The sequence below is a fragment of the Phalacrocorax carbo genome, chromosome 2 (assembly GCF_963921805.1).
Source record: "Phalacrocorax carbo chromosome 2, bPhaCar2.1, whole genome shotgun sequence".
In the NCBI taxonomy this organism is placed as follows: Eukaryota; Metazoa; Chordata; class Aves; order Suliformes; family Phalacrocoracidae; genus Phalacrocorax; species Phalacrocorax carbo.
Window position 1 is genome coordinate 98,467,351 of NC_087514.1, and position 26,099 is coordinate 98,493,449.

A 26,099-nucleotide genomic window follows, 5' to 3' on the forward strand; every position below is an offset into this window, starting at 1 on the left:
TCTTTCCAAACAATTGTCCCTTTCCATGCTTTGGCTTTTGTAGGATGTGCAATACTTTACGTGCCAACTTAGACTCACCCGTGTGGTGGTAGCTAGATCTCATACCCACTTCTGATTTCCCCTGGTTTTGTTCTTTTTTGAATAGTTTCCTTCTTCCTTTCCCCCCCTCCCCACCCCCTTTATTAACACCCTCCTTATCCTCCCTCCGCAAAAAAAACCCAACATACTAAGGGTCAAACATCCCTTGCCCCGGGAAACACCAACCCTTTTTGTATTTCATGTTAAAAAAGATCCAGGAAGGAAAAAAAAAAAAAAGGAAAAAAAAAAAAAGATGTATTAATATCTGCATGCCGTCCAGGCGGAGGGCGGCACTTGGCCGCATGGCTGTACAGCCGAGTGCTGCCCTCCGCCTGGACGGCACGCAGGCGAGACCTGCCTCCCACCGGGGAGAGGAAAATCCCCCCGGGACCGAGTCCTCTGCAAGGGGGGGCTTTGCCTCTCCCCCCGGCGCCGAGCATCCCTTGTGGCGAGTCCCCGCTCCCGGGAAGTACCATCGATCCCCGGCACGTGCAAAAATACCACTCGCAGGCGTAGAGGTGCTGCAGTGAAGCCGGCGGAGGAGGTTTAGCCGCCGCTTCTGCGCGGCGTCCGCTTTGCAATAGTAACTGACAGTAGTTTTCTTTTTGTCTTTTTTTTTTTGTTCTTTCTTTTGTAGCAGGCTGTTTAGTTTACAACGAAACGCATACAATCACCAAGAAATTAGTCAGGGCAAAGAAAAATAAAACAAGAACCTCTTTATAGGGATTTCTAAAAAAAAAAAATATCTATCTATCTGTCTATCTATCTAATCTATCTATAGATCTATATATATAAAATGACTGTTCCTTATAGTGTTTAACTTAGGCATTGTTTCAGTTTGTCTGGGCCACATCATGGGGAATTTGAGTTTGATGTCACTTACCTCGAGTCCTCTGGTCAAGACCCAAACCGGAGTCGCTGGTGACCTATTTTACCATTTCATACGTTGCCCTTGGGCTCGCTTTCCCTCGAAGACGCAGACCTCGGGAGGGGGACGGACGCGCATGCGCACGCGCGCGCGTTCCTTTTTTTATTCCTTTAATTCCTTTGTCCCGCTGTCGCTTCGTTTGACCTGTCGTTCCCGTCATTTTCTCGGCGTGGGGAAGTGACATCACTACTCTCGTTTCCCTTAAATCAAGGAACATTTAGAAACCTTTCACACCTTTTACTCAGGGATGGGGCTGGCATGTGTGTGGTACACTGATGTGACCAGAAGCAGCACTTTTACTGCTCCGGAGTAGGGATGTACAATGTTACAGACAAGTTTGGATTTCCTGCATCTCGTGGTTTAAACTTTGTAGATCTCACCCAGACTGCAATACAAAAGCAGCAGGCTCAGCGCGAACTGTAGCTGTTGGTTATCACGAAAATTCACTCTCTGCAGAGATCTGTTTTACTTTAAAGTGTGTTGCCAATAGTAAAAAGGAAACGGTGAAATTCTGTTAATACTTGCAACTGCTAAAAAAAAAAAGAAAAAAACCCAAAAAAAAGCCTCTGTCAAAGAGAGCGAATCCTCAGTATTTTTAAACACTAATAGTGTTATTTCAAAGAGGGGGTTCTTGGCACAGTGCTCTGCGTGTCCTGGGACCCAGGTCTGCAAACACTTGTACACGTGCTTACGGGGGGTCTGGGCTGGCCAGCGAAGGCTGCTCGGGAGCTTGCCGCGAAGCACGCGTATAAATCTTTGTGACATTGAAGCTTGGTTCGGTCGGGGCCAGATCCTGACCCTAATCAGGCAGCTGGAAACGTTTTGGGGCTCGTCCAGGCTCGCCAGGGCGGAAGCCCCAGGCGGGCGGGGGGGATTTGGCCCGTTGAAACACTTCTGCTGTCCCAGGAACTCGATGAATGGCAAAACGGGACATGCACTCGTACAAATGATTTCCGTTTCTTCCCCCTCCCCGTCATCGCAGGCAACAGCAGAGTCCGCTCTGGGCTCTCTGGCCAGTGCTGATGTGAAAAGCAAGGGGAATAAACACACCACCAGAGTGCAGGCAGTAATTCCCTTTCTTCTGGTTTACCCAACCCTTCCACCCCGCCAAATCCTGAAATACATCGCAAAACGAGAATTTGTTGATGCAGATACGCATACGTGCACACACACCCCAGACAGAAGTGTCTGTTTGCACACGAATAAATATGTGTGAATTTTTTCTTTACACGTATGCCTACGTGTCCACTCGATTCCCTGTCCTGAGGACAGCCTTGCTTTGTGTCGGTAGGGAAATTCCAAACGCGTTGCACACCTCTACTCCAGAGTTCAATTTCTTTTACATAGACGACCTCGCTTCAGATGTGTTACCTTTACTGATAGGATCTTTTCTTGTAGCACTATACCTTGTGGGAATATTTTTTGATGTAAACCTAATTTGAGAAGCTTATTAAAAATAGAAACTTTTTTTGAAGCACTCACATTGAGGAGTACAGGTAATGTTTTAAAAAATTGCACAAAAGAAAAATGAATGTTGGAATGATTCATTCAGTGTTTGAAAAAGAGATGGCTCTGTTTGAACAGTGAGTTTCATACCTTGTTTGTAAAAAAAAAAAAAGTTTTTAAATACAAAAGCAGAGAAAGGTTGAAAGTTACATGTTTTTTGTATATAGAAAATGTCATGTCTAGATGATCTGATTTGTATTGGCTTTGGCCAGGAAGAATTATTACTTAAAAGGCTCTTAAAGAACAACTGTGCTTAATTTTCTGTTCGTATTACATGGGTCCCATTTCTGGGGAATGGAGTCATGCTTCACACTGTTTATTCCTGTGCTGAAAATATACCTTGGAGCAGCAATTCTCGAGTGCAGCTACCGGGCACTTCAAAGGGTGGCTACTGTGCAAAACGAGAGCCTCACTCGCCAGCTGGATTTGGCTTTTAAGTCTCTCCTGCCTGCGCCGAGGGAGCCCCTGGCAGCCCACAGGGCAAGGCCGGTTTTGAGGGAGGCCTCGGCCGTGCCCTTCGCAGGCAGGGCCGGGCTGGACCCGGTGTCGAGGCCCTGCCGGCAGCGCCGCAGCAGCCCTCCGAGGGTGGCGAGCCGCTGCCGGCTGAGCGCGACCTGCTTAGTTCCCGCCTGAAGCCTTTCAGTCCCCTTTTTTTCCTCTCTCTGGGATGCTGTTCCATGTTTTTTCAGCACTTCCTGTTCCAGACGAAACCCAAAGAGTATAACCCTGAGCAAGAAGTGCTTGTAACAAGGGATCCTAGCCCAGCGCTAGCAGCAGAGCGATACCCAAGGCAACCCGGCCTTCCTGCCCCCGACACTGCCCCCTCTCCCCCAGCTCTGCTTTCAGAGCTGCCGGGGAGCAGTTGGTCACACACAGCACGTTCCCCATGACGGTCTTGACCGATGGCGAGACCGCTGTTTTTTCAGAAGCCAAAAGGAGAGGATCCTCAAGCAGTTTCTGAGGAGGGGGTCCTTTTCCTGTCCAAAGATTGAGCTGGGCAGCTGGGAGCCGGTGGCAGGGCAGAGCGGGTGAAGTTCCAGGCTGCCCCCGTCCCCCTCCCCTGAGGTAACCCAAGCTTCAGCTCCCGCAGGCACACGGGGCGGAGATAACTCGCCCTGTCCAAGTGACCCCCGGGCGCTCAGAAAACCGGCCCCAGTTGTGTAACGATGAAGTGCATTCAGCCAACAGGTAGTATTTATACAATAACAGTCTCTAAGGTTTCTGTAGTTTTTTCTTTCCTTGTCGTTAGCTGAAAGGACTCAAGTCTTCCACTGAGGATTTTATGGAGGCTTCATCCAAGGTTGTTTCTTTTTCATTCGTTTCTGTTTTGAGCGGTCAAAGCTCCTGTGCCCTTTCCCTCGACCACACAGTAGGTATGCATTGGAAGTGTTGTTTGCAGCGAGCGTTAGTCACTCCTTGAAGCTGTCGTGGCTGTACTGCGGGATTGCTGACGAGCAGAAACTTCAGGGCCCAGATCCTCGGCCGGCGTGGAGCCGGTGTGGGACCGCCGGCTCCGCGGGCAGTGCTGCGCTGCCCCGTCACACCAGCCGGCGAAGGGATCCTGCCCTGGCGTTTGCTTTTAAAAATCCAGGACCCACTCTCTCTCCCTTTGAACACGCTCTGCAGAAACGCCTGTCCAAGTTGGTCGGGTTTGGATCTGGGTAGCTGAGGGCAAAACCGGGCCCGGGGCGGCCGCGGGTGGCTCAGTCTGTGTCTTCTGCCCGGCCGTCGGGCTGGCCGCTTAGCGAAGTTACTGATCTCTTAAGGCGTAGATAAGACTCTTCACAACAGTCGGCTAATGTTGAAACTCACTAATGTATGTATTTGCTTTTTTTTTTTTTCTTTTTTTTTTTGTTGGAATAATATATTAACTTGTTGAACACTGTTCTTTTCACAGTGTTTCAAAAAAAAAAGGGGTGGGTGGGGGGTAAATTTCCCAACCTTTTTCAGTTTGGGTGAGCTACTGAAAATCATTTTGTACTAGCTATGTCACGGGTCCCGGCAGCCGGCGGCGGCGCTTGGCGCGGGGCTGTGCCGGGGTAAGGTTTAGCCATTCTACAGCCGTAGTTTTTAAGGTCTTTTTTTTTTTTTTTTTTTTTTTTTTTAAATCATCTGGTATTACTAATGAGGGTTGTTGCAAATCACACTTCCAGTGTAGTTCCTAGTGTAGGCCCAGCAAAAGGGATATCGCAGCTTTGTGTTGGGGAGAAAATGAGCTGACATGGCCAGTACAAAGGAGAAATAGGGAGGGAATAACGTTTTGCACCTTATTGAAAAGAGGAGATTTTAAGTGCATACAGACATAGTTAGAGCTTTTATTGTGACAGGAGAGCTTTTTTCCATATGCGTGCATACTCTCTGTAATTCCAGTGTAAAATATTGTACTTGCACTAGCTTTTTTAAAACAAATATTAAAAAAATGGAAGAATTCATATTCTATTTTCTAATGGTGGTGTGTCTATTTGTAGGATACACTCGCGTCTGTTTATTGAATTTTATGGTCCCTTTCTTTGATGGTGCTTGCAGGTTTTCTAGGTAGAAATTATTTCATTATTATAATAAAACAATGTTTGATTCAAAATTTGAACAAAATTGTTTTAAAGAAATTGTCTGTATACCAGTACAAGTTTATTGTTTCAGTATACTCGTACTAATAAAATAACAGTGCCAATTGCAAATGCGTGTTTTGTCTTCATGAGTTGTGACTCAAGGTGAGAGAGCTTTCCGCGGGAAGTCATTTGCCCCATTTCATTTCCCTGCCCTCGGCAGTGCATTTTAGAGCCCTTCCTTTATTCGCCGCGACGCAGAAACGCGCACGTACCCGTCCACGGCCATAAAACCCTCGCCAGACCATCAGAGTGAAGAAGCTCTTTATTGCAGAACAAAACTTTCCATTTACAACTTTTGACCACTTTAAATGATTGCGCCACCTTTGCCGCAGGCGTTGGGCGCGCGCGGTTGCTGCGGGTGAGGGGAGGCAGCGCTCGTCATTGCCGTCGCAGCCGGGCCGGGAAAACATCGAACACTCATCAGCTCTTTTTTGGCCGATTACACAGAAGCGCTTCACAGTTATTGCAAGCGACACCAAGGAGTTTTGGACTCAATTATTTATTTATGTACGAAAACGTCAACCAGTAAACATGGTGCTAGGTAAATGCTGGGGCGGGCCCGCTGGAACAGCTGAATGACCGCAAGCGAGGCAAAGGCTGCAGGGGGCTGGTCCTCGCTGTGTTTAGGGGCGCAGAGCTGTGCCAGCTTGGAACCGAGAAGTGCTTTAGCATCTCCGCCCCCGGGGCAGCTCGCAGCCTGCAGGGAAGGGCCCAGCCCTCTCCTGCCCGCCGGCTCTTCTTGGGCCATGGCTTTTTTTTTTCCATTTCTTTTCTACACAAGCAAGGCCAAACCTGGGACTGGTTGCAAAAGCCCTTCTGGCTCCAGCAAAGAACTTTTGGTATAAAGCTGATACTAGCAACTAAAAAGCAACATCCCGTGGGTGAAGCGGTGGGAGGCGGTGCTGGGCAGACACTGTACGTACACCAGCAGAAAGCTGTAGTGTCTGCTCAAGACGGTGGAGCTCAGTAGATATAAACTAGGGAGTGCTTAGTTCAAAAAAGGCTTCAAACGCAACGTGCCCATGACTGGAAAACACCAGCCTCCCCTCCACACTCCCCCACACCCCACAGTGCAGTGGGGCTTGGGTAATTGCTACTGTGTTTCTTGCTCACCCCATCTTTTCTCCCCCGCTATTGACTAGCTGAAAGGAAGACACAGGCACATGTCATATGGGAAAAGCTCCCCCAGACATAAGCGGAGGCTCCTCTTGCCCCTACTGACAACTCCAGATTTACAAGGTGGCCCCGTCCTACACACACACCCCCCCCCCGCTCCAAGGTGAGAAGAAAGCTGCGCAGAAGAGCAGAGCCAAAGCCCTGGCCCCACGGCTGGCAGCGGGGAGCGGCTGTGCCCGTGCCGAGGGGGAGGCACGCACTCGCTGGGCATGCTCATGTGTTCCTTGCAGAGAAAGGAGCCCTGCGTGGCTTGTTTTGCCTCTGGCAGGATGCTGGCTCGAGACCTGCTCCTCAAACAGGCTGGCCTCATGCCTGCGAAGGGGTCTACACGTGTGCTCCCTGCAGCCACCACATAGTCACTCGGGGGCAAGTGAGGCGGCTGCTGTGCCAAGCCCTTCCTCCCCGAGGGGCGCTGCGGTAAGCCAGGCTGCGTGGGTAGCAGGGCCAACCAGCCCACCCTGCGAAACACGCTGCAGCAAGGTGACTCCAGAATGAGAGTGGGAGTAGTGGGGAGTGTTTTATGTGTCTTTACGGTTCAAGAAGCGTAAGAACATTCAGCAGGGATTGCTTTAATGCTTTAACCACCCCCTTTTCAGCATCCCTGCTTGTAGGTCTTTGGCATGTTACACTACATCGCTGCAGCGCCACCGGGCCGAACCTCAACAGTGCTTCGAGGTGTTCAACAGCTGCCTGGCTGGGGGAAGCAGGCATGACCTCAGCCTACAGCGCAGGCTGTCACACCCACAGTATTCCTCGAGACAGGATGGGTTTGGGGTGGTAGGATTAAAGAAGACCAGGTTATGCACAAGCACCCTACACTAAGCGCTTATGACTGACACTGCCCACAGAAGGACACCAAGAAACGCAGACCCCGGTTAAATGCGCAGGTGAGGTAGATCCACAAATGGCACGTGGCTTTTGTCAGCAGCTGTGATCTCTGCTTGGACCACCCTGCCAGGGACAGCGCGTCCTCAGCTCCCTTCTCTGCCCCCAGTTCCTTGCGAGAGTGGCAGCGGGCTTGAGCAGGGCACAGGGCCTGGGGCTAAGTGAAGATAAGAGCAACGACTAGAGCACAGGGCTGCGTGTTAAAGGAGGGCTCCAGCTCGCCTCTCTTCCATTTTCCAGCCTCTCCGAGAGCTGGACACGTACAGTGTGCATGGTGAGCGCAGACACATTTGAGGATTATCCCTGAACAAAACCTGCACATAATGTTGGGTGAGACACAGGTGTGCCACCAGTTCAGCCTTTCTGCAGCCCATTTCTCCCTCGCGCTCACTTTGGAGAAGGAGAAAAAGAAACAGAAAACGCGCTGCTATATAGAAAACCAAATAGCCTAACTCAAAGCTTTATCAGTAACTATTCTTAGTGCCAATGTCATTCACAGCCTGGAGAATTCGGGGGACAACTTATGATCAGCCTATCCCCATCCTTCCCTATTAGTCACTGGTCAGTCAGAGATAGGTGTGGAAGGGGAAGGAAAGCAGGTCTGAGCGTGCAGCCTGCCTGGGGAGGAGGTCCATGCTTGCCACACCTGTGGAGAGGCAGCCCCACCTTGTCCCCAGCACTGCCCTTTGGAAAATAAACTGTTCCACAGGCATGTCCTGAAGCTGCTCTGTTTAGTGTGCGTATGATCTTTTAAAAAAAAAGTTTACAAATATATATTTTTAATATATGTAGTTCTTAAATTCCATTTAGAAATGTAGCTAAAAAAAAAAGTAGAAAAGCACTAGCGAGAATGGGTGCGAGAGCAGCAGCCTGCTGCACCGCCCCCGTATGAAGGCACGAGTGTGGAGACACGCCTGTGTTCAGGCCTGTGACACAACAGTCTAATCCTGCTCCTCATGGAGGTGTCCATTTGCCTTTGTACCCCTGCCCTTCACATCATGTAAACGAAGGAACAGTGGCCTCCTACAGCCCTACCGCTGCGGAGTAGCAACACTACTGGCATTACTCATACTCTGGGCTTAGCGCAGGTAAGAGCAGTATTTGGCCTGCGCTAGGGTTTGTGATAAAGAAGCCTGGCACCTTCTTCATGTGGTGCTTTCAGGCTGGAGGGAACAGAGATCTTTATTCACAGGGCCTGCTCCTCTTCTGCGTTCAGGTCCCTTTGTGATATGTGAGCAGGACAAACGGCCCTTAAAGCCAGCACAAGCATAACCTGTGCTCACGTTAAGGCCCTCGTTCACCTCCAAAGCAGAGGAAGGGGTCATACCACAATTAATAATTATGGTCTACACATTAAATGGAAGCCATTTAGAATATCGGTCTAGTTGGAAGGTAGTCTGTGCTTTTTCTAATGTGCACAACACACATCAAAATCACCAGGGATCAGCCTGTGGCCTAGATTTGCTCCTCAGCATGGTCAATTGTACCAGCCCTTGTGCACGGCTTTTTGAGCAGTCTGGCGTATGAGTTTAATTCTAGAGTTCCTGTTTGCTATTCCTCTTCCTACAGATCACTTTTTTGCTCTTCAAAGGAAGCCCACCTCTTTCTACAGATATCTACAGGAGGGGAAAGTACAACTCTGAAGTAACACCAGCTGTATTACAATCTCAGCAGCACTTTAAAGTAAGCGGCCAAGCGTTATTAATTCATTGGCGCTCACTTTTACATCATTTATCATAACGAGCTACTGTGGGATTCATGTGGATGCAATGTGTATTTCCAAAGAAATTTCATTGTGATTTATCAATTAATTAGCGGGCCATTACACTTTATTAAAGTGTTACCCAGAGTCTTAAACATTCATTACTGCCTTTAGAGCAAATGCTTTAACTCATCTCAGCCTACCAGCGTCTCGCCATCAGGCTATTCCGCTGAAAGCTCTCTTTTGCTTTTCACAGTGTCGAGGACTGCAGAGGAGCAGTGCCAAATAACCAAAAGTGATTTTGACGCCTCCAGCCTCATTCACCTGGCCACAGACAATGCACATCAGTGTTTTTATGCCTTTGCTAAATGGATATGAACAGGCAAGGCAACAGGGAGGGCTGCAGGGAAATCTCCCCCTGGTTTCAATGCCTTAAACATCTGTTCACAGAGAGCAGGTAAAAGCAGGAACCTAAGTAATTCAATAATTGCATGCACAAAAAAGCAGGCAAGCTTTGAGGCATTTTCTCCTGAATTATCTCCACAGATGAGGGCAGGGGGGACAGCACGGGTTTGCTACATTCAATGCCAGCATCTCTGGAGAGGCAAGTCCATTGAACAGGGAAATTTAAGTAAGAACAGCAGTACCAGCCCCGTGAACGGGGAGTGAAAGAGATCTGGCATTTTCATCATTACAGTAAGAAGCCACCAGTAGCAGGCCTCATCCACCATCCGCCTCTGGCATTCTGCAGGCTGGCAGCCATGCCACAAACATCCGTTCTTTTGCCAGAACAAAGATTAAGAGAATATGGTATGGTTTTTATTTCTCCTTGCAATTCCTTGCATCTTTTTCTCTCCCAGCCTGCAGTTTCTGGAGGGTGCACTGCCTGAAGAGGTGGTAGCTGACAGGTCAGTCTTAAAAAAGGGAATGTGTGTATGTGCGCAGGAGTAACAGCCATGTCTGTACAAGCCAATTCCTTGTTAATTGAGGTTTCAGCAGGTATTTATCAGAGGGGCAGAAAATCAGGTGAAGAAATGTTGATTAAAAATCAAAATAGGCACAACAATAAAAGATGAGGCTACTGCATTTTGAACCAATGGTGCTGTGTTAACAGCATGACCTTCCCCTTCCAAACCCCAGCCATAGCCCCTCCAATGGCTATGGCACTGCCATTCTGAGAGAGAGGAGAGTTTGCCACTAACACAATATGGAGAAGAAAGCTAAACAAAACAGCAGCCCTTCCTGCCCCTCTCCCCCACCCCTCTCTCTCCAGCCCCCCAGGCCTGGGCTAAGAGAAGACCTGGCTGTGCTGCTGGGTGACCCGGATAAATGTCGCTCTCTTGCTCAGTTCCTTGAGTTTGGCAGCTCCCACGTAGGTGCAGGTGGAGCGCAGCCCCCCAAGGATGTCCAGGATGGTGAGTTCCACGTCACCTCTGTATGGTACCTCCACAGTTCTGCCCTCCGAAGCCCTGGAGAAGAGATGGGTTACTGCCTTTATGTCTTACATGCAAAACATCATAACAGTGTGGTTACTGGAGCAACGTGGATCTTAATACTCTGCACGCTGCAGTTTACAAACGTTCCCCCAGCTTTATTGCTTGTTTGCCTGTTGCTGCTTGATGCTCTCAAGCATGGAAACTCCTCAACTCCAGTAGCCACCAATACTGGGAACTAGAAGCAGACAAATCTTGTAGATGCCCCAATATCCCATGAGTGTATTTACAGATCTGCCCCTTCCTTCTCTCCACCATCTGCCTACAAGAAAGTAAAGCTTCCAAGTTTACTGAAAAGTTACTTGATCCTTAGAGTTGCAAGCTTTAAAGTATAAGGAATGGCCAGGCTCAGGCAACTTAGAGAAATGTTGGGGCTGGTTCTCAGCAGGCACAACTCAGCACAGCTCTACAGAGGCTTCTCAGCCCCTGGGTTGTCCCATGTCAGTGACCAGATGCAGATGGAAATGCTCTGGCTGTCTCCTACCAGCCTGAGTCTCCAGAGCCCACAGATATGGATTGGGAAACCTGTTACGGAAACCCACTGCAGAGCTGTCCCCTGAAGCTCAAAGGTGAGCTAGCGCAGTTCAGAGCCAGGCAAAAAGGCCAGAAAAAAACAGCAGTGCTGTGAATACTATCACGTACAGGTGCATGCCAGCACAGACTGCGCCGTTCCCAAAAGCACATCTGAAGAGTTACACAATGGAAGAATCCAGGCAAATAACTTTCACTCCTTCCCCATCAGCTTTCTCCAGCCTCATGCTCAGGAAGTCCTCCAGCAGCAGCGTTCCCCAATCACCTGGTGATCTCACTAGGTTTTAGAGCAAGCTTGTTTTGCATGGCATGCTAGCTCCTTTGGAGAGGCAGGCCTTGGGAAGGGGCATCGAAGAGAAATGCGGAGGGGAGAGGGGACAGAAATCGCATCAGGGATCTGTCATTGTTGTAAATGTGGCTTTATTTACTTCGCCCTTAAACACGTTGTCTAGGGGATAGTGCAAGAAAGCAAGGGCATGCCTGTTTGGAGGCTCCATTTGCATATCATTAACAACAGCAACTGTGGCTATGTGGAGGTACTTCAGTGTAAGCCTGGCTATATTTCACTCTGTTAGTTTAACTGTGAGGTCAAAGCCCTAGGGAGGCAATAAAGGAGAAGTGTTAATATGCCATGTGAATAAGGAACGATGATTAGTCTCCCTACATCTGATGAGTAATTGACTCTTTCTTGGTTGAAACTCTTAAATAAACACTGTAATAAGTGGCCAATGGAAAAATGTATGTACCACTGCCATCTAGCAGACTGCATGGGGCTCAGTGGTGTGTTGTAGGGCCTGCGCTGCTGGGAGTCCACAGCTTTTATCTTCAGCTCCAGTGCCAGCAGGAAGAGAAGGCCTGGCCCACAAAACATCACAAAAGCAGTCATGCTACCATTCTGCAGCTTGGTTTTTGGCCATCCCCACCTCCTCTAGTCAAAGTCAGGAGGTTCAGCTTGGCCTCTGGGGAGCTTCCCTTGAGATGGTGAGAGACAGTGCATGTCTGGGATCTGAGCAAACCAGTGCCAGTTTTGCCTACCAGATCCTGCCAGCTGAAGAGCTCTGCATACTGTATTGGGCAAGAAATGCAGGATTTACTGCATTCGTGCATGACTGCCCATTCAGTTCATGCATGCCAGTCCAATTAATTTATGCATGAATGCCCCACCAGTTCAAACACGGCTGCCCTGTTAATTCATGCTTGAGCATCATGTGGGGCATAAGTTGCAGGGTTTTGATAGCAGAGAGATGATTGCAAACAAAGGCAGCCCCAGTTACAGCAGCACAACAGACCTGAAGAGATGGAATATTGCTCCTGAGAGCATGAACATTTGGTGGTCCCTTTTTTCAGAGTGAAAGCAGAGAGATGTGGGACGCTTACAGCCACTGCCCCTGGGAGATGCCCCTGCAGTGGCTATGGTGGTGTGAGGAACCTGGAGCTTGTGGGATGCCAATTCTGGCTCTGAAGACCAAAAGCTACAAAAGTGGTGAACATATAATGTCACAGCCCCAAAGCTCTGACAGCTACTGCTCCTCTGGTACCAGCTGATAAGCTGGCGGGATGTCCTGCTGATCAAGGAGTAACCTATAGATACTGTACTGGGCAAAGCATGCTGGAAGAGAGGTGTGAGATTGGCTCCACGGAAAATGCCTAGAGTCTAGTTTTATGTTTATGCTTCGAAAAAAGTGTCAAAAAGGGATGAAAATTCTCCATGCTCCCACCCTACATGCTGGAATAACAGATGTTCCAGAAGGAAAAGGAGGAGTATAGGATGGAAGTGGGACAGAAATCCAGAGCTGTGACTTAAGCAACTGCAAGCGCAGCAAAAAGTTCAGAGCTCATTTAATGTTACGGCTGCTGAGCAAGCCCCAAGACAGTGAAGCCGTTTGGTGTGTCACCTTACTCCCCAAATGGGGACATGCCCACCCTGCTGTATGTGAACACTGTTCACTCACCCCCAACCTCCACCATTTTGCATGTAAATGAAGCCCTGCAGCTACTGAACTCATGACCCTATTGGCACCTTCAACAGTGGTGTTTGTTAATTTTTGCTTGGATGATCTTAATCATATGCTTTTATGCTAAAGCACAGTGAATAACTTGAACTGTCGTTACATTCTTGGTCAGTTGTTTTGAAGGGACAAGTCCTGAAATTTATAGCAAGTACTCAGGTTATTATGATGTTAACCCTGAGGAGTCCACAGGGCCAAGGGGTGGAGTTTGTAATGGTTATATATTCAAACTGTTTGGGCTTTCTTGGTTATGTGTTTTGCAGAAACAAAGCATGAAGTTTGTAATAAGCATGTGCTCAGATTGTTGTAATATTACCCTCCATAGTCTTGTCCACAAGGATGAGGGGGTGAAGTTTGTGATGAGTATACATTCAGGCTGTGTTAACATTAGCCCCAATACTCTAGTCCCCAGGGGAAAGGGGCAGAGTTTATAACAGATAACGTCTTGCCCAGCCCATGCTGATGAGTCCTGTCATCTGGTTCCCAGGGAAGAGCGGGTAGAATTTTAGTAAGTGTATGCACATGTCGTCGTACTATTAAACACTGTGGTCTGGTCCAGGGCTGGGGTCTGTGATGGTTATATAACCAAACTGTGATGTTAACCCCTGTAACGTGGTGCCCAGGATGGAGGAGTGACATTTTACTAAGTACACTGTTACAGTATGAATCCCTCCTGTCTGGCCCAAAGGAAGGAAGAGTGGAGTTTATAACTGATGCACATTAAGATTTTGACGATGTTGAAAGAGTTCATAATGGATTAACGTTCAAAGAGGTGAGGGCCATAAATTGCTGGGCTTGCTGTGTTCTTGTGTGAGTGCCAAATTAGTTCATGCATGAGCACTGAATAAATTCATGCATGAGTGCCCAATTAATTTATGCATGAACGACCAATTAATTTTTGCATAAGCATGCAATTAGTTCATGCATGTACACCCAAATAATGTATGCCCAAGCACCCTGGTCGTACATGCATGAGTGCCCAACTTGTTAATGCATGAGCACCCAGTTAATTTACCTATGAGCACCCAATTGTTACACACATGGGTGCTGTGTTGGGCACATATGATAGAGTTTGGGTAGCAAGGGCTGCTGGCATGACCTGTGTGGGAGAAGGCCATGATCTGCTTCATGCCAGCCACAGAGACGGTTCCACCTGGCTCCGAAAATGGTGTGAGCCACCAAAACTTTAGGCAGTCAAGACAGCACATGGCACCTCTGCTCAAGTGTATTTAAGAAACAGCAGCAGCTACTGGAAGAGGAGACAGACCTGGACATGCCTGAGGGGACATGCAGCTGGAGATGTGCTCTCAAAAGGAGGTGCTCCATGCCAAAGGTGTGCAACTCCCAAGGGACTGAAGTGCCAGGTGACCCGTGGCAAAGCAGGGACACCCACAAAGGGACTGTGGCCTGTGGGTGGCCCACAATGGAGCAGGCACAGTAAGAGGGAGGAGTGGCAGACAGAATCCGTTACACACATGACCACAACGTCCTGTGCCACACCTTTCCTCACTGAAGGAATTGGGACAGACTGAGTACGACCTGTGGTGAAAGTGAGGGGAGCTGAGAGATGGTGGGGCGAAGACAGGCGTTTGGCTTAACTGGAGTCCAGAAAAGGGGGAGGAAAGGTGTTTACTTATGTGTTTGTTTAATTACCCAACCGGGATTAGAAGTTTGTGTTAGTTGGCAATAAATGAAATTAAGTAAAAAAATTCCCAGGTTGAGACTTTTGCCAGCAATGAATGCCTGCACACAGGCCATGCATGGATTACAAGGGGTGGCACAAAAGCTTGGCAAAGCACTGCATAAGCGAGTCAGCAGGAGCTGCAGAGGGATTTGCAGGGCAGACATCTCTCCTGGAGTTATGACCCGAAACTAAGCCTTTCTCAGAAAAGAAAGGTGAAGACGGAGCAATTGGGACTTCCAACAGCTGGGAAAGGTGTGCTCAGGTGCTCTTGGAAGAGACTCTGTCTCTCGCTAGCCACTGAATGGTGAATAGAAGGGGAGAACTGTTTGCTTTAGACCTTTTGCACAGGGTCCAATCTGCGGTATGCCCATAACTCCCAGCCAGCTCAAGCCGGCTGCTGGCACGGAGGGATGCGTGCACAGTGGGTGGGAATCCTGGCAGGGTGGAGGGGGTGAAGCACACGGGATGGTGCTCTGTCAGCCCAGTAAAATGTGGGTTGGGATAAAGGGGTCAGGCTGCTGACCCTTGCACGAGGCAACATTATGAGTAGAGCATTTAAGAAATGGCAGGAATTGGGGGCAGGTTTTCCAGGCTATCATTTGGGATACAGAAAAAGACAGTAAGTAGCAGCCTGCTGCTGGTGCTGTTCTGTCTCTGTGGCCCAAATTCCACCCTAAAGTTAGTATGACATGCCAAAACCCAGCTTAGTAGCAGCTGTGAATTGCTGAGTGACCACAGTAGGACTGCAGCGTTCACACAAAACCTGTGAAATCTCAAAAGGGTTAACAAAAGCAAATTGGCTCTAACTGAACAATACTGTGTGTGGTCTCTGTTCCTGCTTGCCTTATTTCTTTTCTCCCATAAAAGAAACTTAATAATCGCCTTTCAGAAATTCCCAGCTCTGATCCATGTTCCTTGTGGAAGGAGGTAAAAATGTAAAAATAAACCAATACATAAATGACATAAAAGTAATGAAACTGCGTACACAGATTTCATTCAAAATTAAATGGGATCAACTTGACATATTCATTACAAAAACAATTACTCTCATGACCTAATTCCCTGCTACAGCCATCTCACCCTACCTGTCAATTTTAATTTAACTGTTTGCTGGAGGCTCAGGTTCTCCAGCCAAAATGTATAATTTTGAGAAGATGAAGTTAAGTGACAAGCGGTCCAATTCTGCAGGGGGCTGCGCACACTGAGCTCCCCACTGCTTGAATAAAACTTTGTGAGTGCTCAGGCTCTTTTAAAGACAAAAGAGCTTATTGAGGTCACTGATACAGACTTACAGCCGGGCTTTTTAAATGCATATAAAGAAGCCCCACTGACTTGACCTGTTTGGGGGATGCAGCATTTAAAGTGCTGACTCAGAACCCTTTCGGTTCAAGTTTGCCATAAGCTAAACTAGTAAGTGACTAAACTTCCTGTAACTTTTCCTATAAGAGTAATTCAAAGCAAAGCCTTGCCTTGTTTCCAATCATCCCTTCAGTGCCCAGCACATTTACAATGCTGTATAAATAATAGTTGCTATTTTTAAACCAGAGTGACACTCATGCTGGGACAGGCTGAGCAAGACCAAGACCAAGGTCAGTACGGATAGCCAGTTCTGCATCGTGGCTGCAATGTGAACAAGATGAGAATCAGCTCCTTCACAGTTAACAGCCAAGGCTTACAGATGTAATGTTTGGAGCTGTTGTAGCTAGCAGTAGACTGGAGGACTCCTTCTATGTTACCTATTAGTGGCACAAAAAGGCACTATCTCAACATAAAAGCTTCAGACTGTGCTTCCGCTCCCTTGTTACTGAGAAGGTTTCAGAACTTGATCCCCAGGGGACTCTCAAATCAGGATGCAAATCAAAATACAGCTATGGATCAAGCAGAATTTGTGTAGTATTGCCCATAAGGAATTGAAAGGGTTTACCTAGACTGAGCCAAATACAGCACCTTTCTGTACATACTTTATTCCTACAAGATATAATACTTGCACTTTATCTCATTTTTAAGGGGGACCAGTGTCAATCAATTCTCCTGCTGGTGATAAATTTTGTTGCCAGACCACACACACCCCCCTAACTAGGTGGAGCTGCCTTAGTCCTTTGGCCTACAGGTACAGCAAACTTCTGCAACTTTGACCAGCTCTGTGGTGGCCAGGCCCCAAATGACTCTGCTGCACTGAGATCTATGCAGCATGCTTGGGCTGCTCCGTGATCTCTCAGGAAGCTGCCATTAACTACATGCCTGACCAGCAATGAGGCCTTTCCCACACTCCAGCTGACACATGCACAGGGTAGCAAAGGACAATAAGTTATCATAGTTCAGATAAAAGGTTGCCAGCGCCTCTGTGTATCTGGCAGCTGCCACTTTTAAGTTATGAGATAATTACTAGTGCTGTCCACTCAGACCATTTGTTCAGAAGCTTTGATGACAAGCAGATTCGCTGGGGGACAAAAAGGCCCCAAAACTGTACACTGCTTCTGGGAACTGGCATATGAGCCCAGAGTGAATCAAAGCTCAGAGGCAGGCAGCTCATCTTTCTGGTGCATCATTTCAGCTTGTCTCAGATGCAAGACGCAGATGGATTCTTGTGCAGCTCGTTCTTCTGCAAACAAACAGTTGTTCTTGAAAGCAAAAGCACACTGAACCTGCAGTGCCAGAAGAGCTTTGCAGGTCAACCAGGTGCAAAGCCAGTCACACAGGCTGCTCCCCTAAGCAATCCACTGGCCGTCCTCAGTACAGCCAGAGACCCTGCAGATAGCGGTGCGTTTAACTGGTACAGATGCAGCCCCACATGAGATTAAAAAAAACAACCCTTGCATATTGTTCACTAGCTTGTGATCTGAGCCTCAGAGAGTGGTACGTGGGCTCAGGTAAAGTAGGAAGGGTATACTCCACGCAAGAAGGACATGCACATCCTCCTCAGACAGAAGGTAAAGGTATCCCTGTCCAATTCTCATCGTATTAGATGCAGAAAAATCCTGGCTTTAAAAATCTGCCAGGGTATACCTGTTCTCCTCAAACTACAGCATTCACTGTATATTTTTGCATGTTAAAAACCACCTTTCTCCTTTTTTCTGCAAAAAACAAATGCCCTTGGAACTTGCCAAATTTATCACAAGCTTTTTTGCCCTTGAAAAAAACTCTTTAATATCATCTTTCATCCCTATGTCCAACTGATTTTCTTCTCTGCAGAAGTCTTCCTCAGAAAGCAGTACTGAACCAGACTGTGTCTAGTAGGCACAGACTATCAGATAAGTGCAGCGTCCACAAGCTCTCTGTTACCCTATTTTCACATAGGCTTCTCTTTCAATGAGCCTGGGTTTTCTGCCAGACCAGGAAAGCTAATGACTTCATTTGTCTCCAGGTCTCTCCTGTGCAACATCTACCACTAGCCTTCCTTAGTGTCCATTATTATTGCAGTCTAGGATCTCATAATAATTTGATATCTTCATCAATGACAAAGACAGTGGGATCAAGTGCACCCTCAGTAAGTTTGCAGATGACACCAAGCTGAGTGGTGCAGTTGATACGCCTGGGGGATAGGATGCCATCCAGAGGGACCCGGACAAGCTCAAGAAGTGGACCCATGTAAACCTCACAAGATTCAACAAGGCCAAGTGCAAGGTCCTGCACCTGGGCTGGAGCAACCCCTGATATCAATACAGGCTGGGGGATGAAGGGGTTGTAAGCAACTCTGTGGAGAAGGACTTGGGGGTACTGGTGGATGAAAACCTGGACATGAGCCAACAATGTGCGCTTGCAGCCCAGAAGGCCATCCGTATCCTGGGCTGCGTGAAAAGCAGTGTGGCCAGCAGGTCGAGGGAGGTGATCCTGCCCCTCTGCTCCGCTCTGGTGAGACCCCACCTGCAGTGCTGCATCCAGCTCTGAAGCCCTCAGCACAGGAAAGACATGGACCTGCTGGAGCGGGTCCAGGGGAGGGCCACAAAAATGATCCAAGGGCTGGAGCACCGCTCCTATGAGGACAGGCTGAGGGAGTTTGGGTGTTCAGCCTGGAGAAGAGAAGGCTGCAGGGAGACCTTATTGCAGCCTTTCAGTACTTAAAGGGGACTTAGAAGAAAGATGGGGACAAACTTTTTAGCAGGGCCTGTTGTCATGGGGCAAGGGGTAATGGTTTTAAACTAGAGGAGGGTAAGTTTAGACTGGATAGAAGGAAGAAATTTTTTATGATGAGGGTAGTGAAACACTGGCACAGGTTGCCCAGAGAGGTTGTGGAGGCCTCATCCCTGGAAACGTTCACGGTCAGGTTGGATGGGGCTCTGAGCAAGCTGATCTAGCTGATTATGTCCCTGCTCACTGCAGGGGGGTTGGACTAGATGACCTCAAAGGGTCCCTTCCAACCTAAACCATTCTATGATTCAGGCCAAAGGAGACAGGTGTGAATGCTCTGAAGTAGACTGTGTCTTACCACTTTGTAAATTACTAGGTGAACTAATGCACAGTTTTATGGTGCATTTTAACTATTCAGAAGTGGCAGGTAAAAATCACCACAAGAACCAATGTCAGGGTGGAGGATAGGAGGTGGGATGAAAGATGCATTCTATCTACCGTGTTGTCTGGGACTGTCGTGGTCCTATCACCACGTCTCTGTGTCCACGTGTGAATTCCATTTTGTTTTGTGGATCCCATTCTGCTTTACATTCTGTACCGTCACCTTCAGAGCGCTGCAGCTCTTACCCATGGTAGCAGCTGGACACATTGGGAAAAACCCACATGCTGAAGTAGCTATAGCAGACAAGGCCAACAAAACCCATCAGTCCTGAATGTCTGGAACAGTAGGTAAGGTCACTGGCTCTGAGACTCTTAAAAACAGCAGCTTACCAGATGGGACGAGAGCCTGAATCTACCCCAGCAGAGGAGAAGAATCAAAAGGAACCCCTCAATAAACTGGTATATACTGTAAGACAGGAAACATTGTCTAACGAAGTATGCAAGAACCATGTTGTTTAAGGACAGCGACTATACCTGCCACTCATAAGAGAAAAGACATGGAGGTTTTCTGGAGCTTTCTGCTTTTTCAAAAAGTCAAAATTTTCAGCGCTTTCCAGAGTAAAATAGTAAGGGACAAGAGATTTTTTTGCAAAGCCTGTCTTCCTTTCCTCTCCCCTGAGGATTTTAGCTTAAAACCCAAGCTCCTGCGTGCTGCATGATCTGGGGCTACTCTGGTGCTCTGTTACCCAACAAGGGGTGGGAAATCTGTACAGCAGGATTCTGCTGCCTAAGAAGGCTGCCCAACAAATGCAGGAGGGAGTCCTGGAGCTACTGCCTGTGACTGAGAGTGCTTTGGAGGTCCTGGGACCTCATTAGTGTTACAGCTGTAACTCAACTCTATACTGGGGAAACCCCAGCTGAGGTTCACCGATTCACCAGACACCCACTTTCTGCAGACAGAAGGGAGCATGTGGCCCAGCTGGGAACCCGTACACCAACAGAATACCCAACTTGGACAAGCAGAGGGCCAGAAACTGCAGCCTGGTATGCCATGTTCCAGCATTTGATTCATACACATCCTGAGAGAGCCATAAGTCAGAACAGTGCCTAATGACTGCCCAGACCACGCAGATACTGCTGCAGTAACAGCATACTGCGCTGGCTGCAATTGAGCGAACACGGTTGCTCTCAGCTAGCCACCCCCAGCACCTTCTCCTTGTCTCCCCCTTAATGTCATCCCTCCCTCAGATCTGCTGCCATAAATGTCGGTAACAGCTTCCTAAACGGGAACAGAGGCATGGGCCTGTTTCCAACAGATGCCTTTTGCACAATTCAGCTCCAGAAGTTACTAGATGGCTGGCTCACTGCAATTGCTCCTGTGTGGAATTCGTACCTGTATTCAGCAACCCCTCCTGCATGCTTCTTCATGGCTGTATCAGAGCTCATTCCATAGAAGAGTTTCACCTTCTTGCCATTCTTTTCCATAATCTCTCCAGCACACTGGTCGTGGCCTGCAAACATTCCTCCGAGCATGACAAAATCAGCACCGGCTCCTGTGATCAGCAAAGTGACACATTAAGAAAGTAGGGAAGGGAGAAGAGGGTGAAAGATAAAGCAAGAACACAGTGGCCGCCAAAAACAAGAGCCAGCCCTTAGTTTGGTATAGGGAGTCCCCTTCTGTAATAGGCACAAGAAACTAAATGCTTTACTGAAGAACTTGCACATGCTGAGTTGCATTTCTCTGGTATTTTAAATGGAAATACTTTTTTTCTGTTGTGATGACAAAGATATAGATTATGCTACTCCACCCCACACTTTATTTTCAAATTCAGTTTTAACCCTTTACTTTATAATAGTATCTGAGCACAGTTCCTTATTAACTACCAATGTGACTGCAGTACTCGGAAGCCCCAGTCACAGGGCTTGGACCTGTTGCTCAGTGCTGTACAGAGAAGAGGACAGCTCCTACTTCAAGACCTTTCTAGGCTACCATCTGTGAGCAGAATGTACCCTGAAGGAAGGCATACTTATGAATGTAATGTACTCCTCCCAAAATTGACAAAAAAGAAGCAGATTTTTAAATGAAATTATGGATTTTTCAAGTCCATCAGCCATATGTGTTCAGTGTAGGTCTGCGTGATCCTTTGTCAGAGATCTGGATGGGTCTGCATTTGGTCCTGTTGTTTAAAAACCTTGGGCCAAGGACCACCACCCCTGTAGTGGTTCTCCACAAAGGAGGTCTAACCCATAGCTACAGCTCCTAAATATGTTCCAGATACTGAATAACAGCACTGACTACTCAATCATGCCTGTTTAGTCTGTCCCTCTCCCCCCACTTTGCAAATCATTAAATCAATTCCACTGGGACAAAGATCAGGAAGAAGGTTTTTGGAATTACTTTTGATTTACTTCTGTGATTTCCAATACTTCCAGCTGGGCTGGAACTATTCCACCAGCGGCCCCTCCTGTGATATTTTGGCATATCTAGTCTTGCTTGGAAAAGTTTGGCTTTTGTTCTTATATGAGCCTGTGGTGACCTATCCCTGAAACAAAGCATTTTCCTGTTCAGACTCTCTACTTCTTCAATGTGTATGTGTCAGAACAGGCCTCCCCTCTGCCCAGCTCCTTCCCAGAGCTGGCAAAAGAACAGGGTTATAAACCTCACTTCATAGAAAGCAGGTGAGCTAACACGACCCCATTATGAACATGTCTGAACTCTGGGGAGATCCCAGGCTAGGTAAGTCTGGCATTAGGATTTGCTCTGATCTCTGTCTCTATCCAAACAATAGCACTGGACCTTGAAATCTGAAAAGTAAGAGGAATCATCAAATCTGCTCTACTTCTGCCATCTGTTTAAAAGCTCTGTAGACAAACGTGAATTTGGGAATATTTTGATTCTATAATGCATGACAACTGTGCAGTGTGCACTGATTTATAAAAGCCAGCTCCCTCCCTCCACCCCTTTGCCAAAGAGTGGACTTAGCAGCAATGCCCGGGAGCAGAGCACCCAGCTGCTCTGCTGACCTCACCTCCCTTTGCCTGGTTGTTGTTTGAAAGGAACAGTATGTCCGTGGTAAAGGGATATTAAAAATGAGGCTTGTGTAAAACTGCTGAGCACATCACAAGCAAATTTATAGCCAGGCACCCATTCAGGTATCCTATCATGCCAGCTACCTGGCAGATTTTTCCTGAGCTCTCTCATTTCAGATGGCTGAGTTTTAAAGCCTCGGTTTGACTCACGTCTGATACTGCTATTAACCTGCCAAAAACAAAGGGAATGCTCATCCTTTCAGACATTCTCAATTACTGGTGGGGAGCTCCTGTTGCTACCTGGCACAATCTTACTCCACCTTTGCAAAAAATAAGTACCCTGGGAAATCTAGTTGATGTCTTCTTCATGGGTGGAAGAAAAACCCCATGAGAAAGGAGGGACGGATTTAGAGTCAAGGTTTCAAAGAGGGCGTTTAAACAAGTCAAAGGCCTGCCAAAGGACGCTCTGGACTCTTTGCCTTGTCAATACTATCTCTCAATCCCTAATTCTAGTACTGTCTCTGGTTTTGGGTCTCACAGCCTCCAAATTATTAATGCAAAACAGTCACATGAAATCTACACTTCAGAATCATAGAATTTTGGTTCCTGTGCACTTACGTACCCATTTATTATTTTTCTTTTGGCTGCATATTTTGGGAAGAATTACAGGATTGAAACTCATCCAACTTGAGTAACTTTTGCAAACTACAACATAATTCATCAAGCTCCTCCAGAAGAGAGAAGCTATGTTACAGCAGACACGGCATGTCTAAACATTGGAATGATACATGCTTACTGCCCTGCAGCTCCAGGAGTGACAAGTCCATATTAAACACACTTTTCCAATGCTCTCCAGAACCTTCCACCCTGCTTCAGCGTTGCAAAGATATCTCAAAGTTTCAAGTCCGTTCCATTACTTTTCTACCAGTTAACATCCAACCAGGAGGCTGTAGTTTTTAGCATGGTCTTTCTTTACTTATGCATGGTCTTTTGTATGACCAGAAGCATTGGTCATGTTTGCAACACCCAGCTGCAGCCTTTCATTTTCAAGTACAGATAGACAAGGTGCTGTTATTTTAAGTTGTGGGGTACTGGGAAGAGCTGGCAACAACCCCCTGGATAATACAGGATGTGATGGGGTATGTTGCATACAAGCTTCTCAGTAGCTCACCCAGACTTTGCTAGACTCGTTCTGTTTCTACACAATGCCACTTCAATGCACGGACTTCCCCCTTGAGGCCTACACTATATCTGGGCTGATTTTGCTCATTCACATTTCACAACGCCTTCTCTTTCAAGCCATTTCAGAATATGTGTGCTGACGCCAGCCAATCTTGCAGCACTTGCACAGTTCTGCTAGATCTGGATGGAGGTCCCTCAGATGTCTTCTGTATGCCTGATAATACAACTTACTGATAACCAGATTGACTCTGCATAAATTCAGCTGGAGTCAGCCTGGGTTTGTAGCCTGGGCAGCCCTCCAGGCTACAGAAGGCCACAGCTGGTCCTGAAATCAACATTCACGTGTGCTCCAGCTGAGCTAGCAAGCCTTTGCAACAGTAGGTATATACACACAGCTATTGAAAGCATGAAAAAAAAAAAGCCACTATGATCCATCAGGTATATTTTAGAACCAGTATGCGTCCCCAGTTGACTCTTCCACATGATTTTTGCTTCCTTTTCCTTCCCTGCTCCCCTATTTCTTCTCACCACTATTGCAAGGAACAGCAGTATTGTGTTAAAAGATGCTGGCATATGATTTAAAAGGCACATTCTGTTCCTGGCTGTGTCACAAAAATATATGTGACCTCAGGCAATTGAACTTAGTATTTCTGTGCTTTGACTTCTCATCTTTAAAAAAAGAGGCAGTTGTGCCTCCCTGGGGCATTCTGAGAAATGTGTTCATGTTATCACCCTTTCCAAGGGTGCAGTTATGTGAACCATCCGAGAGCCCAGCACAAAATTCTTTCATGCTTTCTCTCATTCCTGCATTGAAGCACCTCTTTTTTTCCTGATCAGTCTATATCTTTTCCATTATCATCTCCAATACCCAGATGGCAGCAACATCTTCAGTTTACCAAATCCATGGCAGGTTCTCATCCAGCAGTTCCAGAGTTCCAGCAATCTCTCCCAAAGTATCTGTCACTCACAGCATTTCTGACCTCCACCTTCAGTGCTTTTCTGTTCCTGGCCTTTTCAAATAGGCTTCTACCTTGTTTCCCCTCTGCCAAAATGCCCAATCTGCCTCTGACTCCTGACACCAGTCAATGGTGTCACCTTCCACTTGTAAAGCTTCTCAGCATCTTCTTCATGGTCTTCACAATTCCTCACTTGCACTCAAGCCACTCCACTCCTCCTGTTCCCATGAACTTGCCTCTTCCAGTCACATCTTTAGCCATTTGTCAATGCTAGTCTTCACATCTGGGACTCCCTCACACTTTTTAGGATTCAAATGGCTGCTTTGTCACTGCTTTACACTGAACACCTCAACATCCCTTTCATAAAGACTTTGCAATGATCCACCAGAATGAGACAGTAGAGTCACTTTAACCAAAAGTCCTCTTTGGGTCTCTTGTCCATGCTTTGTCCAGGCCTCCACCCCCAGGATGAAATTCTACATCTGCGTGTTTTATCACCTGGTCTCTGCTATCACAGAGGTCTGTGCTAGACAATTCAGTATCAGTATCAAGGCTTTGGCTTGTAAATGATGGGCAGGGAGGCAATCTTCTACGTGGCTCACATAGCTATCATCTCAATAGCATTCAATAAATACTGATAGTGATAACATCATCTAGAAGCTTGTTTTGCCACCCACCTTTGACAAATGCACACCTGGCTCCAGCAAGATGTCCACAGTGTGTCTACCTCAATTATACATAACCAGATATGGTAAGTTTATTGCCTCAGGTTAATCTCTATCAGTTCCAACCCTGTACCCATGACACACAGCTTGGACTGATCTGTCTGGCCTACTGTCAGAGTAGAACTACTGTCTGTATAATCTCAGCTTTCTGATGCTCCTCTGTCCCAGGGGCAACTTGTGGTAGCCTTCAAACACGCACCACTGAATCCCAACACCTCCTGACAATCAGCAAGGCCAGAATCTGCCCTCTCACAGGTTTCAAGCAAGTTTCTCTTCATTTAGCCCAAAGGGACTACAAGGACCCTTCAGACTCGCTGGAAACATCACAAAAGAAAACATTTTAAACACTTTGAAGTTGCTTCCTGTTGTTCTAACTTCTGGAAATGCTCTCATTGAAGAAAGACCTTTTCCATGGGCCAGGTTTCTGTGCAGGCAGCTGGGAATGCAGGGAGGTCGCAGTCTCAGTTCACAAGCTCCCAATGACAACACCACCAGCAAGAACCAGGCAAGCTATGTAGCCAGAGAAGGTCAGGCAGAACAAAGGCCTCACTGCAGGCGGCATGATGTCAGAGTGGGCTGGGCTGAGGAGAGGTTCGGTGGTTTTTTAATACAATCTTGTTGTCAAAGAGGGTGGATACTGCTGTTCAGCTATATCAGAATCACCCAACTGGAAATATCTATTCCCTACATCACATCACCCACTGGGTAACACAGGGTGACACGAAATCCCGTGACTGAGCAGATTCCTTGCTGGTAGCAATCACTCCATAGCTATGCTTTACATTTTCTACGTCTTGCTTGTCATCTGACCTGTCTAAAAGCAGGAGCTGTCTGCAAACTTAGAAGACAGATTTTGGTTTCAACCTTCCCAGGAGGCCCAAGAGTTTTTCTTGGCAGGTCTGTAATCTGAGTTTAGGCCTGCCCCTGCTTTCCATACTTGCAAAGCTTCCTGCCAAGCAGACATGCTGTATCATAATGTGCTGTCTTTTGTATTGTACCACTCTGAAATCCCAGTGAGAGACTGTTTTATCCCACTGTATTCTGGGTGTTGCCCCACTGCAGCATCTCAAAGGGTCTGGCATTCTGGGGGGGGGGGGGGAGTGTCTTTAAATATCCTGCCAGCCCAGGATGCATTTAGCACCTGGTTCACATACAC

At 47.4% G+C, this 26,099-nt stretch overlaps 1 protein-coding gene across 1 annotated transcript in view; it reads right to left on the reverse strand.

Moving 5' to 3' along the window:
* Positions 1 to 5,368: 5,368 nt before the first annotated feature.
* The window catches only part of GMPR (guanosine monophosphate reductase), a 47,238-nt gene continuing 26,507 nt past the window's right edge, over positions 5,369 to 26,099 (reverse strand). The window contains exons 8-9 of the mRNA XM_064443639.1: positions 20,444 to 20,603; positions 5,369 to 10,353 (exon numbers count right to left, since the gene is read on the reverse strand). Of these exons, the coding sequence (XP_064299709.1) occupies positions 10,173 to 10,353; positions 20,444 to 20,603 (341 nt within the window). The 3' untranslated portion in view covers positions 5,369 to 10,172. The remainder of the gene's footprint in view (positions 10,354 to 20,443; positions 20,604 to 26,099) is intronic.